The 18,617-nt window shown below is 45.6% G+C and overlaps 1 protein-coding gene across 2 annotated transcripts in view; it reads left to right on the top strand.

Moving 5' to 3' along the window:
- ASTN1 (astrotactin 1) overlaps positions 1-18,617 on the top strand; it is a 330,103-nt gene that overhangs the window by 301,781 nt on the left and 9,705 nt on the right. For both annotated transcript variants that reach the window (XM_060034430.1, XM_060034419.1), the window contains exons 19-21: positions 137-288; positions 1,323-1,458; positions 7,608-7,708. In XM_060034430.1, coding sequence (XP_059890413.1) covers positions 137-288; positions 1,323-1,458; positions 7,608-7,708 — 389 coding nt within the window. The remainder of the gene's footprint in view (positions 1-136; positions 289-1,322; positions 1,459-7,607; positions 7,709-18,617) is intronic.

Genomic DNA, 18,617 nt, shown 5'->3' with positions numbered 1-18,617 from the left:
CTCAAAGAAATCATCCTAGTGGTTGGTTAAGAAAGGTTAGAAAAAAGAGTTTACGCTATAATAATAATTGAGAAGGTGGCCAGTAGTGGTATTGGGGCTGGGCCCCCATTTCATGTTTCTTGCTGTCTGCACTCAGGCTCAGACTCTCCATGGTTCATGAGCCCAGCAGCACCCTCGTGGTCCTGGAATGGGAACACTCAGAGCCTCCAATCGGGGTGCAGATTGTAGATTACCTCATCCGTCAAGAAAAGGTCACTGACAGGATGGACCACTCCAAGGTGGAGACAGGTGAGCATCTCCCACTTCACAGGCTCATCTTGATCCAGGGTGGCGAAAAGAAAAGGAAAATGTCCTGCCTCCTGGCTTTGGCCTGGGTCCCCAGGCAACGTAGGAGGAGCAGGGAGAAGCAGCGGCCATCCTTTCCATTTGAGAGTTTTTGCATGGTGAGCATCTGACAAAGTCTTGTTTTAATTTTGTTTTTATTTATGAAAGAGGTGTCCATTTCATTGTCTCTAGGCACACAAAGAAACAACAATACAGTACGCTAGTTATCCTAGCCCATAATTAGGAAACAATTCTGTGTTAACCACTGCCATGATTACAGAACAAAGTTTCTTTGCTAATAACCCCAACTCCCCGCCCCATCCAGGCAAAAGCATGTAGAAACAGATGTGCTTATTACCCCATGTCTTGTCCTAAAGCAAACCTTGCTTCTGCCAGGTACAGCTAGAAGAGAGATGTCTTAAAGGAGTGGAAACACCCCATGAAAAATGTTTCATGCCTTAGTATTTCACTGTCTACACATAGGGAAAGGTGAACGTAAATCATTCCTAAAACTGACGCACGAGGATGGGCACCAGCAGGGTGGTAGCATCCACAGTGTAGTGCAGGGTAAATAGCTTCTGGTGAAACTATCACTGTGGCTTGGAAACATATGCACTGCCTTTGGGCGTGGAGAGCTGGCTACGGCTTCTTCCGAGGCTCTTTCCTGATGCGCACAGGTACTGCAAAGGTCTGGCAATGACCATTGACCAGAACAGCTGTTTTCTGCCCAAGACAAGAACATGTCATAAAAGAGCTCGCAGGTGTGCTACGTACATCTTGCCTTGGTTGTCTCAGCTAACTCTGGACAGATGGCTCCAAACTGATGAAATATGAAACAGAAAAGACCATTCCTTCTGGGTGTCTTTGCCCTACTAGAAGATGAGAAGACCAGGGACCGAGTGATTTTAATGTTAAGTTCTAACGGAGTCAGTCCCAGCCAGGTGTTGCTTGGCCATCCCTGTTTCTCATGCCTTTTCCATTCCTTCCCCTCTGGGCAGAAACAGTGCTGAGCTTTGTTGACGACATCATCTCCGGAGCGAAGTCTCCTTGTGCGATGCCCTCTCAGGTCCCGGACAAGCAGCTCACCACCATCTCTCTGATCATACAATGCCTGGAACCTGACACCATCTACATGTGAGTGACAGACACCTGTCTAGTTATTCCTTACCCTGAATGCCCCCAGACTTTTAGCTGGTTCCTTTTAGCTACTTGAGTTCCTTTAGAGACTTCGAAAAACATGAGTGTCTCAAGTCTTGTCTCAATCAGCATTATAGAGAACCTTCTCGGTACTGGAGGGGGAGGACCAAGAAAGATAATATAGTCCCATCCTAGTTTGCATCCTAGTTTGCAACATATAAACAACTAACGTTAACATCAGGCAGATTGAAATTAAAGCTAGATGTAAAAGAGCAAGGAACCTGTTGTAGAAAAGAAAGAAGTGATTCTTTCTAACTAGAGAGGACGTCATCTGAATTAGGTTGTGTAGAATTTCAGTAGGAAGCATAACGTTGGAAAAGGCACATTGGGTGAGCGGCGAGTGGACAGCAGGGTAGAAGCAGATAGTGAATAAAGGGGATAGAAGAAAGTGAGCTTGGGAAAATAGAGTGAATGCTGTTAAGTCAGAGGAGATGATTAATTTTGTTTTGGAGAAAAGGAGTAGAATACCAAGAATTCTGCTCTAGTGGCATTGAAATAGATAGTGTATAGAGGTGAGAGATGGTCTTTCTTCAAAGAAAGTACAGCGAGCTCCTGTATTGTGGCACTTGGAACAGCTCTATTCTTTCTGGTGCTCTTCCCCGTTTCCCTCGGTGCTCTGGGAACAACAGTAAAGTATTCGCGAAGCAGACATAAAAGATACCAAGAGAGGAGAGATAGTGATGGAATCTAAGTCATGACGGGAAAATTGCGGGGTGGGGGGCAAAGGCAGAATTCATAGCAATGTAGTTCTGGGACTCTTTGACCCCATCAGTATGAAAAGCATTTAACAGTTTACAGATGAGGTCACGGGAACAGAGTCAGGGTTTCTGGAATAAATCATTTCCATTTCCATAGTGGAAGAGTTCAAAGATGAAAAGCACTAGAAATGTGAGTGGCATGGATTGCAAGATGAACTTAGATGCTCAGGCTGAATATCTTCAGTACAGGAAGGAGATGTAACCAAGGGGCCAGGCTGATGAAAGTGAAACACATAAAGACAAGTGGTATTCTGGAGGGGTTGGAAAATATAGAGAGACATAAATGATAATAGTAGGACAAAGGAAAGTCTACTTAGGATTCTCATCAGCTGGCCTGAGATTTGGGCAGTCTGGCCCTTCATTAGGAGGGGAACAGGTAAAAGGAACAAAGATTTGGGAACATGGAACACCTAACCCGCTGTAAATGCCTCAAACTCAGTGAAACTGGAATTACCATTTATAATGAGGGCCCACTAATTCCCGTCACTAAGTAACAAACGTTAATTAGGAATTTCAAAGTTCCTACAAGCACGAGGCTGGCATGGTTGTCGGTTAGGAGCGCCAGCCCTTACCCACTCTGGGACCCTCCTCATATGGGCCTTGGTCTGGCTACATTTCACAGACACCCGAGGCCGATGGCTTCTCCCACTCTGCTATCCCAGGTGAGCTTCTAGTGTCTCCCTCTTAAGTCTTGTAAAACACAAACGTTCTGTCAAGATTGATTGCTGAAGAAATTAAGAGACAGTGCACTGGGCAGAGGGGAAAAACAACCAATGTCCACTAGGTGGCGCTGCAGATCATGTGCAGAGAGCATTCAGGCGGGTCTGGGAGAGACGTTCCTCCTTGCGGAGCCATCGAGTGGAGCAGAGCTTCAGTCCCTGGTGCAAGGACAGGAGCCCTGCGTTAAGAGTTGAGAACACATGGGCCCCAAACCTGATTTTGTTTCTAACCGCTAAGTGATTAAGCAGAACACTGAACGTTTCTGCAACTAAGTTTTCTTATCTGTAATATGGAGGAAGGCAGCCTTCATTTACGGAGGGTTCACTACGTGTAGGTGCTTCTGGGAACCACCACCCCCGACCCTGTGAGATTAGGGTTATTGTTCCCATTTTACAGACGAGGAAACTGAGGTTCAGCAACACTGAGTAACTTCCTCAGAATCACACAGCTTGTTGTCTGGGTGTGGCGGGTGGTTAAGAATTGAATCAAGGTTTGCATTCTCTTATCTGCGTCTCACTCCCCAGCCAGTCCAGGCTACTGGAAGGATCGAGCATGATCTTATAACTCACGTGCAAGCATAGAGCTGGCTCTTCACCCAGGGTCCACGGAGGCAGAATGGCCTTTCAGTATAGATGGCTTACTTTGTCATCCTATGCACTTTAATGCATTGGAAAAGCATTATTCTGAGAAGGGTCGACTGTACAAAAACAGTTAAGAATCCCTGGTTAAAAGAGATCTTAAAGTGTGTCTGGTACTCTATCTTCATTTTACAGATGAGGAAACTGAGGCGAGAGTGGGGAAGTGACTCCCCGGCCTTGTAGCCTACCACACCCCACCACAGCGTGCGCTCACAGCAGAGCCGCTGCCTTAGGGGGCATGAGACAACGAACAGATAATTCAGAAAAAGGGAGTGGATTTGGAGCCATCCGTAGAACCACCACACCTGGAGGGGGCAAGTGTGAAAGTCGCAGACAGAGACAGTCAGCCCCCTGGCAGGAGGCCCAAGGATACTCCATGCACTTCAAGTTTCAGTCCTTTAAAACATCAGCCCTGGAGCCAGAGCAGGGCTGCGTTGGTTCACACACACGCACGCACACACGCACACACACACGATATACATGTCGTCACACAGGCTCTAACAACAGGCTGAACAGTCCCAGCAGCCAGGCAGAGGTGGAAAGGGCCCGGGAGCTTTGGACGGGACAGTGAATGGACTTACACATTATCCCTCTGGATTGGGAGCAGGGCTTATCTCTTCTGTCCAGTAATTCCGGCTATAATCCTCTTACTATGCTCAGAGTGTCCAGGGTGGAAATGATGCTGCTGACTGTAAACGGAGGACCTTCCTGAAATAACTGCACACGACATTTCCACATGACACGCGTAGAGTGTTCCTCAGGCTTGCTTCAGTAGTAAAAATAATCTGACCACTTCTCAGGGTCCCTCCAGACCGAGGGAGCCGGGACCGCTGAGGATGGGTTTTTAGGTCAGGCATCCTCTCTACTTAGAAGGATGTGGGAAGACTTTCGTTTCCTAATAAACGTAAGGGCTTTGCTATTAAAAATGGTAAGGACTTAGGACCCTAAATTTTTTTTACTAATTGCCTGGTGAGAATAATGAGAATTAATTACAGCCCACACAATTTCATCCCAGCCCAAGATCCAGTAGAGTTAGTGGGAACTCACAGCAGGATTGAGCACAAAGCAAACTCCGAGGAGTGGGACAAGCGGGAAGGGGTGAGAATTAACTGCATCCCAGGCACTGAGAGAGAGCGTCCATCTGACAGCCACTTTGGTACCTGAAGCTTAGGACATTTCTCAGGGAAATTGCTAAAAATTAAAGGTTCAAGGTTAAATAAGGGTGCGCTACAAAAGGTGGCTGGAACCTACCGTAGACAGTTAGGGCAGGTGACCCCTAAGCTTGTAAATATCCAGGCAGACAGCATCATGTAGCCCATGTAGCAAGATGCCAGCCCTGACCTGGAGTCCCAAGGCGATGCTCGGGGCCCTGGGAGGCGGATGGGAAAAGATGAAGCAGGGCCGTCTTACAGAGGACAGGACAGCAGGCAGTCTGGATCTCAGGGGGGCGGGCTCAGGAGTGTGGGCTCAGACACCCAGTTGCGGAGGAACCAGTGAAGGAAGAGAGCACAGAGGTGAGAACCGGAGCCCTGGGCCTGGCTCACACTAGCAGCCCTGTGACTTTGCCAGTGCCTGGGCAACAAACAGGGCTTCCTATCTCCTGACTCTGATGAGAAGGGGCAGCCAGAAGTGGGATCAGGGCAGAGTCTGCAACAAAGGTCAAGCGGCCCACCTCTGAGCAGGGAGACGGAATTCCTACACGTCAGGGGCTCTGTCATCGGGATCTCCGGTGAGAGAGATTCCCGCTCCATGAAGGGTACATGAGGGTGAGGGGGAATTCACCCATCTGGGAACCCCTGATCATGAGGTGCAGGTCTGCAGTCTGCCCTGGGCACCTCTGGGCCCATCTCTGAGAAACAGCTCAAGGTGGTCTGGAGCAGAAGGGCAGGGAGGGAGTTGAGACCTGGCCTGAGACCGGCTTGTGGGATACGACTGGGAAATGGAGCAGTGCCGGACAGGGTAGAGCGGACATGCTGGCTTCAGGTTTGGTGGCCTCAGTCACATTTCTAGAAATAGTAGCAAATAGTAGCAAAAGGCTGATCAGGTGTGTATATGGGGGGTGGGGAATGATGAAACATTCCAGGGGCTGCCATTGCTCGGGATCCAGGCAGCCCAGTGTGTGAGGCTGGATGCAAAGGGCTCACTCAGACCTAGGAGGGGAGGAATGGTGACGGAGGAGAAGCCAGTCCCTGGATTTCGGATCAGGGTGGGAGAGGGGTTTAGTACTAGGTAAGGCGGTAGATCTGAACTAAGTAGCAAGGCAAGAAGCAGAGGACAGTAGGACGGACAGAGACACCTTGTGCACATAAGATGAGAAAGCCAAGCACCTGGTCCTTGTCTGACTGACAGCAAGGAGGCTGGGCGGTCCCGCGGGAGCGCACGGGCAGGTCTGCACCCAGCTGGGCCAGCACATCCAGTGGGATGTGATTCCAGCATGAGACTGGAGAAGGCAGAGGGAGGGAAGACAACACATCAGGACACACAGGTTCTTAACACTGACCGTTTCCTGGGCTTCTCTGTGGGGAGGCAGTCGTAGATGCAAGGCTGTCTTTTCTCTGCTGAGAGAAACTTATATTTCCTGACAGAATCATTAGGCAATTTCCATTCCTTTTCTACCTCATCGGTTCAGCTGTCTGAGGCTCATTTACCTTAACATGTACCTGGCCCCTCTGTCGTGGGGCATCTTTCTTCTCACATCTCTTCCTCCCTGTAGCTCTGCCAAGAGCTAAGAAAAGAGGAAAGAAAATCCAGACTCGCCAATAAATGCAGCCTCCCATGGCGACACAGCAAAAGAGAAAGAGACAAGAAAAGCAGCGTTAATGATTTGCTTTAGACTCACTAGATTAGCTGTTAGAGGTCCCGGGCACCGACACCAGAGGTTATCTTCATGGTTATATTCAAATTCCTGTCTGAGTAGCAGAACCTGGCGTCGCTCTTTCCTCTCCATCCAATTCCATCACCCAAGGGGGAAATTTTACATTCAGCCTTTGATGGCCGGGTCTTCATCCTCTTCCTGATATGTGTGTGTGTGTGTGTGTGTGTGTGTGTGTGTGTGTTGAAGGGTGGAGGGGGCTCTTAGAACCACATCTTTTCGTTGCCAGGGGTAGCATAAGGTTTCCACTCTGGACTCCTGGTCCACGGCGGGGAGCATCTAAGTGGGTCAGAAGGAACTGCATGCAGGAGATAGAGCCCCTAGTCACAGGCATGTCAGGAACCCCCAGCTCTGGCGTTTTCACTTCTGACTTAAAGAGGAGAATAGTCCTCAGTGCTCGGCATAAAAGCCTCAACTGGGTACAAGATGGACAGAACAGAATTAATGTAATTTATGCAATGTCATTGAGCTCCAGGTACTGCGCTAGGTCTTCCTGTGCTTTATTATCTCATTTAATCATCACAATGACCTACAGGCAGTTTTATTATCAGCTCCATTTCACAGAATAGGGAAAGTAAAGCTCAGAGGAGTTAACTAACAACTCCACATGGCAGGGAGTGGAGGCTTCAGACCCACTTCAGACCATCTGTTTCCGCAGATACATGCTCTTTCCCTCAGCTTGGTGGTTGTCAGAATGGAACTGGCATCAGAATCACCTGGAAGGGTTGTCATAGCACAGATCTTTGTCGCCACCCCTAGAGTTTCTGATTCAGTAGGTCTGCCATGGGGCATGAGAATGGCCATTACTATCAACTTCCCCGGTGATGCTACTGGTCTGGGGACCCCACTATGAGAACCACTGCTCTATGCCGTGATGCTCTCCATGAGGTAATATCCTCAAGACAGCAAATGACAGCCCAAGACCTACCAGGAAGCAGCAAGAGGCTCTAGACTGCACACTTTATGACCTGGTGATGGCAGTAAGTGCATGGCAGGGTGGCGAGAGCAGCCAGGGGCAAACCCGCCCATCCAGTAAGGCTTGGCTGTCAGCTGGACCGCAGGTTCTCTCTGTTAATGCTACCCTCCCCTCCCTGCCAGGTTCACCCTGTGGGGAGTGGACAACACAGGACGACGCTCCAGGCCAAGTGACGTGATCGTGAAGACCCCTTGCCCAGTGGTGGATGATGTCAAAGCCCAAGGTAAGAGACACTGAGGCCAGCAGAGTCTGCAGAGGGATGTTCCAGGGACCTCCCCTCGCCATGGGGAAAGGGGGAGCAAGAGAGTCAAACAGAACAACCTGGAGTTCAGCAGGGAAGGGGGAGAATTCAAGGCTCAGGACAGGAGCATCTCCTTTCCAGGAACTCCTCAACCTCTGCCTCTGGCGGAAATCTGCATTGCATCCCGTTATTCCACGTAGTCTGTAAGTCAGAGAGCCAGTGGGAGGTACTGGTGAAAGCCCCAGACACACATGGCGATGCACCAGGTGCTTAGGTACAGGGTACCAGGTGCTTTAGCACCTGTGCCCTCTGCCCTCAGAATGCTGATTGGATAACTTGCTCTCTTCATCGTTTTTGGTGCACATCTGAAAGATGTGCATAGGAAGGCCACAGATTCAGAATGAATTGCTGTATCACTCCCTCCCTACCAAAGATGTGTCAAAATCTTCATTCTGTATTTTAGAGTTGTTACGGACCAGTTCTTTGGTAAAGAATTGTCCCTCTTCAGTGCGCCAGAATGAGCCCCTGTCAATTAGGAAGAGTTTGTTTTCAGTCAACATCCATTACACGAATAGCACACTTCTCGCTGCTGCTTCTCCTCATGAAGCTCCCTGGAGGTCTTGATATCGTCACTTGCTCTAAGGCTTATTACATCCCCTCCACAACCGGAATTTAACTCTCTTGGGCACCACTTCTGTGGGGCTCTGGCACTAATTAAAGTGATCTGATCAACTAGTAATTTCTATTAACAGTTAGACAGCTAATGGACCGATAGCATACGCACATTAACAGAGATGGTGACTGATGCTAGAAGTTTAGGTTGTGCAAGTTTTAATAAGAGAAATGCTGTTGCCAAGCTGGCATGTGGTACCCCTCGGATCACCTTAACTGTGGCTCCTGACTCCAGCTGTATGAAGTTGGCCATGAGTTGACACAATCCCACAGTGTTCAAAGGGTGATTCAAAGTCACAGTGGGTAGAGAGACCTAGACCTACTTTAATTAAAATCACTGATGCTGTAGCACTTTACACCTTCTGAAAGGACTTTCATTTATTGCCTCATTTAACGTGCATGGCATGGTAAAGGCACTGTTATTTTGAACACAAATCTGATCACATAACGCCTCTTCTTACAACTCTTTAATGGATTGCTATTCCTCTTGTGATGAAGATCAAAATATGTAACAGGCATATTAGGACTTAAATGGAGGGACCCTTGCCCACTCCACCAGCCTCTTCTTGCCCACACTCCCTGTCAATCTCTGTATTTCCTGAAGCCTCACTGCCTTTCTCAGTTCCTCCAACACACCATTTCCATTTCCAACACGGAGCCTTTGCACGTGTTAGTCTCACTACCTCAGATACTCTCCAGTTCCACCCCTTTCACTGATTAACTCCTCTCAGCCTGCAGATCTCAGAGCAAGTGTCCTTCCTCAGTACGGAAGGGGTCCAGGGCCGCTGCTAGATGCCCTCATAGTACCATGTTTCTTTCTTTCAGAACATTTATCTCAGTTTGTTATTATAATGCCTTGTTCAATATCTATTTACCTCACTAGACAGTGAGTTCCATGAGAGCAGAGTTCTGGTCTCTGTTTGCCTATGATTATGTCCCTAACACTTAGAAAGGAGCTTGGTGACTGACTCGTTCCAGGAAATGTAGACTCTGGAGTCAGACCACCCAGGGTCAAATTTCTGCTCTACCATCTAACTACTTGACCTTGAGAGGTTACTTCACCTTGTGCCTCAGTTTACTACTCTGTAAAATGGGGTGGGGCATAATGGTACCCTAGATAATAAGTTTCTAGAGAGAGTTAAATTAGTGAATTTATGTACAGTGTTTTTAAGTGCCTGTCCAGTAGTAAGTATTCAGTAAATATTAAGGAGTATACATTGTGGGATTGTGTCCCTCATGGTCAACCTGATACAACTGGAGTCAGGAGCCATGAACAAGATGATTTTCAGGCTACTAGCACATCAGCTTAGACACAATATTTCTCTTATTGAAACTTTCCCAACCTAAACTTCCAGCATCAGTCAGTGTCTCTGTTAAGATCATTAACCATGCCTAGAGTTTGTTCTCGAGTAGGAACTCAATAAATATTTATTTATTTATGTACTTATTTATTTTTATTGGAGGATAATTGCTTTACAATGCTGTGTTAGTTTCTGCTGTACAGCAAAGTGAATCAGCTATATGTATACATATACCCCCTCCCTCTTGGACGTCCCACCCCCATAATCCCACCCATCTAGGTCATGACAGAGCACCAAGCTGAGCTTCCTGTGCTTTATAGCAGGTTCCCACTATCTTTCGATTTTACGCATGGTGGTGTATGTATGTCAATCCTAATCTCCCAATTTGTCCCACCCTCCCCTTCCCCCCGTGTCCACATGTCCCTTCTCTTTGTCTGTGTCTCTATTCCTGCCCTGCAAATAGGTTCACCTGTACCATTTTTCTAGATTCCACATATATGCGTTACTATATGATTTTTTTTCTCTTTCTGACTTACTTCACTCTGTATAACAGACTCTAGGTCCATCTACAACTCTACAAATGAACCTATTTCGTTCCTTTTTATGGCTGAGTAATATTCCATTGTATATATATGTACCACATCTTCTTTATCCATTCATCTGTCATTGGACATTATGTTGTTTCCATGTCCTGGCTATTGTAAATAGAGCTGCAGTGAACATTGAGATACATGTGTCCTTTTGAATTATGGTTTTTTCAGGGTATATGCCCAATAGTGTTATTGCTGGGTCATATGGTAGTTCTAGTTTTAGTTTTTTAAGGAACTTCCATACTGTTTTCCATAGTGGCTGTATCAATTTACATTCCCACCAACAGTGTATGAGGATTCCCTTTTCTCCACACCCTCTCCAGCATTTATTGTTTGTAGATTTTTTGATGATGGCCATTCTGACCTGTGTGAGGTGATACCTCATTGTAGTTTTGATTTGCATTTCTCTAATAATTAGTGATATTGAGCATCTTTTTATGTGCCTCTTGGCCATCTGTATGTCTTCTTTGGAGAGAGGTCTGTTTAGGTCTTCTGCCCTTTTTTTTTTTTTTTTTTTTTTGTGGTACACGGGCGTCTCCCTGCTGTGGCCTCTCCCGTTGCGGAGCACAGGCTCCAGATGCACAGGCTCAGCGGCCATGGCTCACGGGCCCAGCCGCTCCGCGGCATGTGGGATCTTCCCGGACCGGGGCACGAACCCGTGTCCTCTTCATCAGCAGGCAGACTCTCAACCACTGCGCCACCAGGGAAGCCCTTCTGCCCATTTTTTGATTGGGTTGTTTTGTTTTTTATATTGAGCTCCATGAGCTGTTTGAATATTCTGGAGATTAATCCTTTGTCCATTGCTTCATCTGCAAATATTTTCTCTCACTGAGGGTTGTCTTTTTGTCTAGTTTATGGTTTCCTTTTACAGTTTGCATGGAACCACAAAAGACCCCAGATAGCCAAAGCAATCTTGAGAAAGAAAAACAGAGCTGGAGGAATCAGGCTCCCTGACTTCAAACTATACTACCAAGCTCAGTAATCAAGACAGCATGGTACTGGCACAAAAACAGAAACATAGATCAATGGAACAGGATAGAAAGCCCAGAGATAAACCCACGCACCTATGGTCACCTAATCTATGACAAAGGAGGCAAAAATATACAATGGAGAAAAGACAACCTCTTCAATAAGTGGTGCTGGGAAAACTGGACAGCTACATGTAAAAGAATGAAATTAGAACACTCCCTAACACCATACACAAGAATAAACTCAAAATGGATTAAAGACCTAAATGTAAGACCGGACACTATAAAACTCTTAGAGGAAAACGTAGGAAAACACTCTTTGACATAAACCACAGCAAGATCTTTTTTGACCCACCTCCTCGAGTAAAGAAAATAAAAACAAAAATAAACAAATGGGACCTAACTAAATTTAATAAATATTTACTGAATGAATAGAATATTGCCCCCATCTTATAGATGTAGACACTGAGATTCGGAGAAGAGTAAGTAAGCTGACCAGGGTCACAAAGCTAGCATCTTACAGGGCCTGCGCTCAGACTCATTATTTGACATCAATCCCTAGTTTGCTTGCAATGTTAAATTAGATATTTAGAGGATTATTATGTAAAAGACAGAAAACCTTTCTTTGTCTCTCAATACTGATGAAGAAAAGACATATCAATACATAAAAAAATAGTGTTCAATTTATATAGCAAAATAATTCTCCTTCTCAGGATTATTGGTGTCCACTGAGATGTTATAGTAGAATGGAGACCCTTAGTATAAGACAAATGTGCTTCTCTCTGGAGTGAGTGTTGCCTGGTTTGTAGGGTGTGGACTGAATGACTTTTGAAGGTCTCTGAAATCCCTTGATGATGAAAGCAGAATCTGGGGTTGAAAACACCTAGATGAGAGACTGGGAAGGACCCAAGTTACCCTTATTTCATCATCTGTTGATTTCTTACTCCAAGCCAGAGTAAGAACAGGTGTTGAGAAGGTGTCCCAGCTATTTCCGTTTTGGAGAATTTGCTGATGTCCTTGCCAGCAGTGGTAGGCACCTTGGACTTGTTTGCTGAATAGGCAGCAGGCTGGTTGGACATCAGTGGGGTGAATAGCACGTAGGAGAGATGCCAGACAGTGCCACCTGCAGGAATAGATGGATAGAAGCAACTCTGGAATAAAGAGTGGCCAGCAAAGAATAACCTGCCCAGGAGAGACCGCTATACTATTTCTCTGTGGGGCTTCTTTGTGTTAATCTCGTCCCCAAAGCATATCAAGATGTGCTTCTGACCATTTGTGCTCCCTGACAAAGAAGACTTTCTGAAATCCCAGCAGACCAGCTGGGAGCACGAGAAGCAACTTAATGCTGAGAGAATGAAATAACATTCCCAGGTCCCGTTATCCTTCAGCCAGAGAGGAGTCCTGTACGGGGCACATGTGGAGATTAATGAGTTAGACTAATTGAGGACATCCTTGCAAATTAATACAGGCCTGGCCGTTATGCCAAAAAACATAAGCTTTGCCTCCTTCAAACCCAGATGGCGATCATAAATAGAGCTCACTTGGGTTGAGCTTACAACTAGTGACAAATGGGAATTACCTTTTAAGTGACCCAGAGCATGACCTCAGCTCCTAATTATCTAGCAGGAAGCCAGACCCTATTTCTTTTTTTTTTTAAATCTTATTTTATTTATTTTTTTATACAACAGCTTCTTATTAGTCATCAATTTTATACACATCAGTGTGTACATGTCAGTCCAGACCCTATTTCTTATACGATCATTTTCCTAAACTAGATACTTTCTATGAAGAATTTTACTGCCTTATGACAGTAAAGTCACTGAGCAAGGAAGTTTCTACCAATGTTTTACTGAAAACACCCTTTTCCCAGCAGGAAAGGCTAGTCAGTAATAAGGTCAACCTAGTCTCTAGGTTGGGGCATGACCTTCAAGGGTTCTTCATGTGGCTTCACTAAATGAAGGCTAGTTCTCATTCATCTTTCCTCCAACATCCATCCTCCTTTCCTGATGCCAAACATAAATCCTATCCATTTCTTCATTTCCTTCTTCCACAGTCATTTATTAATTAATACCACAATCTGGTGTTCGATGCTAAAGAAACAAAAAGATCTAGGCTCAGAATCTATTTTCAAGAACTTTATAATCAGATTTCATGAATTTATCAAATCAGACAACTTATCTTAAGCCCTTACTAAATAGCTGGTCTAGGCACTGGGGGCAAAATTCCCCTGCCTCATGGAGATTATATTTAAGCAGGGGTGACAAAGCAAAAAAGTAGCAAAATAAGTAATGTTTCAGATAGTGGCATACGTTATGGAGACATATAAGCAGGGAAATGGTTTAGGAAGGCAGGGGGTAGAATTTCAACTAGAGTGGGCTGAGAAGAAGGAGAAGGAGGAAAGCACACAGATATCTGGAGGTGGTCCATTCCAATAGAGGAGCCGCAGTGCAGACATCCTTGGCGTGTTTGAAGAAGAGAAAGGAGGCTCCTCTGGTGAGAAAGATGATGAGAAGGAAAGGAACAGGAGAGGAGCTCTGAGAGGCTGTGGGGAAGATCCTGTAATGCTTGGTCATCAGAGTAGGCAATGGGATTCTGCTAGGGACTGGGATGGGAAGCCCTGGAAAACTTTGGGCAGAAGAATGACATGATCAGACTTAATGTTACAGGATCGTTCTGTCTACTTTGTTGAGCATGGACTCCAAATATTGGGTCCAAGGTGGAAGTGGGAAGACTGATTAGGAGGCTATGGCAATACAGAGGAAAGATGATATTGTTTTAAACTAGAATGATCAGGATATAGGTGATGAGAAGTGGTCCAATTCTAAATTATTTTGATGGTAGAACTAAAAGGATTTGCTAAATGGATTGGATGTGGAGCATGAGAGAAAGAAGAGTTCTTCCAGCCTTATCCTATATTGTGAAAAGCGATGTATAGAGGTGTGTCCAAAGTGCTTAGCTGAAGCAAGACCACCTAGGTCAGCTAAGCAAGACCACCTAGTTCAACTGCTTGTGATTTTTCCCTGGCAGACCCTAGCAGCCTATGTGAAGGTAAAGGAAAAGCAGAAGATGGAGCAAGCTACTTGAGGACACTAGCAATGGGCCGCGTAGATCAGGTTAAGTAGAAAAGGATGTAAATACAGGACTGATGCCTGGAGTGAACGAAGATGTCAAAGGACTTGGGGTTTCTGTCATTGAAGAACAGATTTGGTAGCAATAAGAAGTATAGGAACCATGAAAAGAGGTTGTGTTCACAGTACATATGTGATATTTGGATTTATTATTTCAGAGATGGAGAAGTTCTCAGCCCAGTGATTGGCTTTGATGATGGGGGAGTCTCTAGACTTAAGCAGGCCTTTCATTTTGGCAGTGAAGTCACCCAAAATGGTGATAAGAAATGAGGTGGAGAAGATAACCAGATGCCAGATGCTGCCATGTCTGGAGAAGCATAGTTAGGAGGTGAGTGGTGGGAAATAGAAAGAGACAGGTAAGGTTTTAAAGTGGACGGACTTTTACATATATTGAGAGAAAACATTGTTTTCGGGGAGGCGGCTCTTTTCTGGTGTATGAGAAGGATCCCTCAATACTGGAGAAGGTATCATGCAGGTTTCAGCCAACGCAGGGGTATGGAGGGAAGGAAGAGTGCGTTCCAAGGTCAAGGGTGAACGGAGAGTTGGTTGCCACGTAACAGTGTTGGTCCCAGAGGAAGTAAGAACGTTTTGAGAGAATGAATGAGTATAGAACAGTGGTGCTCAAAGTGTGGTCCAGACAAGCAGCATCAGCCTCCCCTTGGAACTTGTTAGATGTGCCAGTTCTCAGGTTCCAGCTGAGACCTGCTGGATCAGGAACTCCAGTGGGAACCAGAAATCTGTGCTTTCACAAGCCTTCCAGCTTGTGAATCAAGTTTAATTCTCAAGTTTGAGAATCATTGGTGTGAAGGAAGCACAGAGCAGCATGGGGAGAGAAGGGTAGGGGAGAGGACAGACAGACTTGGAGGATGGGGGAAAGGGGCTTTGCAATTTGGACAGTGCTTAGAATGACAAAAGTGTAAAGCCAGTTGGGATTCATTGTCCTCAAGTTTTCACGTGGAATTCTATGGTCAGTTACTTCAGTGTGGGGACAGACTGGGGTTTCAGGTAGCTCCCCCCGAAATAATGTAAATGATGACTTAGGACCTCCGTTCAGGAGACTTTTGTTACAGCAGCCGAGGAAGCCATTGGCAGAAGGTATAGGTGCTTCCCAGGATTCTTATTTCATAGGAAAACGAGCAACCACTGCTGAGGGATAAGAAAGCTCCCTTCTGCTTGGAGTCACTCCTCTCATTTAAATAAGACTATTTCCCCACTCTTGGACTCTTGTGTTTCAGCCTCTCTCTGTGTCATGGCATTGGGAAAAGCATGATCTAGTAGAGAACCAGCAACAGGAATTTTAAAAAATAATATCTGCTATTGCCCAACTCTCCCCCTCACTCACTTCCAGACACCATGGCTTATTGCTGCTTTCAGGTCTGCTGCCCACCATAGCTGGGGGGGCCTCCGTGCTGGCATTTCCTCCCCTCCTATGCTGTGCCCCAGATATCCTCACAGATCGTTCTCTCCCCTCCTCCAAGCCATGGCTTGAATGTCATCTTTTCAGTGACACCCCTCTATTTAAAATTGCAATGCCCCACGCAGCACTCCCAATGCTCCTTCTCCTGTTTTACTTTTCCCCACTTTCTAGCACACTGTATATTACTTATTTATTATGTGTATTGCTTAGCTGAATGTGTCCTACCACCAGACTGTAAGGGTCATAGGATGAGGACTTTTTGTCAAAGTTTCTCCCTGGTGTAGCCAAGTACCTAGAAAAATGTCAAGCACGTGGTAAGCACTCAGTAAAAATATTTATGGAATGAATTAATGAATAAAAGTGTACTTGCTTTGTCCAGACATCATGCTAAAGAAATACTTTACATTCGATATCACTCTTAGCCTCACAATAACCTTGGAAGATATGTGTTATTAACTATCACTGAACAGACAAGGAAACTAAAACCCAGAGAGGTTAAGTAACATGTCCAAGGCCACACAGCTAGTGTAGTGGAGCCCAACTCCATTTGATGTCATGGTGCCTATTCCTTTTTTTTTTTTAACACCTTTATTGGAGTATAATTGCTTTACAATGGTGTGTTAGTTTCTGCTTTATAACAAAGTGAATCAGTTATACATATACATATGTTCCCATATCTCTTCCCTCTTGCGTCTCCCTCCCTCCCACCCTCCCTATCCCACCCCTCTAGGTGGTCACAAAGCACCGAGCTGATCTCCCTGTGCTATGCGGCTGCTTCCCACTAGCTATCTATTGTACGTTTGGTAGTGTATATATGTCCATGCCACTCTCTCACTTTGTCCCAGCTTACCCTTCCCCCTCCCCATATCCTCAAGTCCATTCTCTAGTAGGTCTGTGTCTTTATTCCCATCTTACCCCAGTTTCTTCATGACCTTTTTCTTTTTTCTTAGATTCCATATATATGTGTTAGCATACGGTATTTGTTTTTCTCTTTCTGACTTACTTCACTCTGTATAACAGACTCTAGGTCCATCCACCTCACTACAAATAACTTAATTTCGTTTCTTTTTATGGCTGAGTAATATTCCACTGTATATATGCGCCACATCTTCTTTATCCATTCATCTGTTGATGGACACTTAGGTTGTTTCCATGTCGTGGCTATTGTAAATAGAGCTGCAATGAACATTTTGGTACGTGACTCTTTTTGAATTATGGTTTGCTCAGGGTATATGCCCAGTAGTGGGATTGCTGGGTCGTATGGTAGTTCTATTTGTAGTTTTTTAAGGAACCTCCATACTGTTCCCCATAGTGGCTGTATCAATTTACATTCCCCATGGTGCCTATTCTTAACCATACTTTTGGATCTGAAGCCTTCAGTCCCAGCCCTGTTCATTTATTCTGATGCCCGAGAGATATTGGCTCCCTTCTCTTTTTTTTTTGTGATGAAGCTGTGTATGTAGACACCCTGCCATCTCTTCACCTGCATTTTAACTATTCCTGAACACCATGCATGTCAAAGAGAGGGAAGACAGATTCCTGTTTTGGAAAACTCGAGACTTCTGTGAAGCTGAAAGCTGGGTTAAATGATAACCAAAAATATCTTATAGTCTAACTTTCTTTGAGTTAGTGAATTCTTGAGATGCTATGAAAGCTAATGAAATAATATCCATAAATTCCCTCATTGGAGATAGGAGGGGCCAGAAATATTCGGTCTCTAGGAGCCTAGCGTGTAGATTTTTCTGAATATAATATCCCATTTACCGATGAAGGCTTTTAAGCACACCCTGGTGTTAGATTATCTTGGTTTTAGGAGATTTACGGTAGAAACTGGGACTATCCCGCCTGGTCTCAGGCACAAATGCTTCTGCTAACGGGAAGCATTAGCCTACTCTAGCTGGATATTACTATTGTGTTAGGAGAATAGTAAGTATGCCAGAAAACACCTTCTCAGTCATCACTGTTGCTCAGCAGACTGTCACAACCAGGGCCTTAGGCCTGTGATGCTATGTCCCATCACTGGAAATAAGAACAGATTGACAGCAGTAAAAGGATAAGAGAAGGGACCCCTGGGCTTCCCTGGGGGCACAGTGGTTGAGAGTCCACCTGCCAGTGCAGGGGACACAGGTTCGTGCCCTGGTCCGGGAGGATCCCACATGCCGCGGAGCGGCTGGACCCGTGAGCCATGGCCACTGAGCCTGCGTGTCCGGAGCCTGTGCTCCTCAACGGGAGAGGCCACAACAGTGAGAGGCCCGTGTACCACAAAAAAAAAAAAAAAAGAGAAGGAACCCTGAACCTCCCTGTCTGGGCTCTGGTCTATTCACCTGCGTTTCTGCACTGCTGGTCATTCTTCTGTAAGTACGTACTCCCTGCCTCCCAGTGAACAAGCACAGCTCTTAGAATAGTCCTTCTGCTTCTTTCCATTTCTACTCCAGAAATGACAGACTCCCTGCATATCTACTAGGACTCTCTCTTACTTGGAATTTATGGGCCAGCCAGGGCAATGTCCTCTACCAGAAATAGTCACCCCAGAAAGCATCCCCCAAGACTCTGCCTCCTGTATCTTAAATTGGTTAAACACTACCATCCCCTGAGCAGGTGCAAAAGAGCAATGGAAGATAGAGTTTTAAAGCTTGACTCCAGCCCACACTGGCTATATGACCTTGGGCAGGTAACCTGGCCTCATTTGTAGCACAAAGACATTCATATTCATTGTGCAGTGGTGGTATGAGGATTAGAATTCACACATGTAAAGTTCTTGGCAATCAGTAGGATGTTAATACATAAATACCAGAGCTCTTTATATTCTATATAA

The sequence above is a fragment of the Delphinus delphis genome, chromosome 1, assembly GCF_949987515.2.
Source record: "Delphinus delphis chromosome 1, mDelDel1.2, whole genome shotgun sequence".
NCBI classification, from domain to species: Eukaryota; Metazoa; Chordata; class Mammalia; order Artiodactyla; family Delphinidae; genus Delphinus; species Delphinus delphis.
The sequence above is the reverse complement of the archived record's forward strand: the minus strand, read 5'-3'. Positions and strand labels throughout refer to the sequence as shown.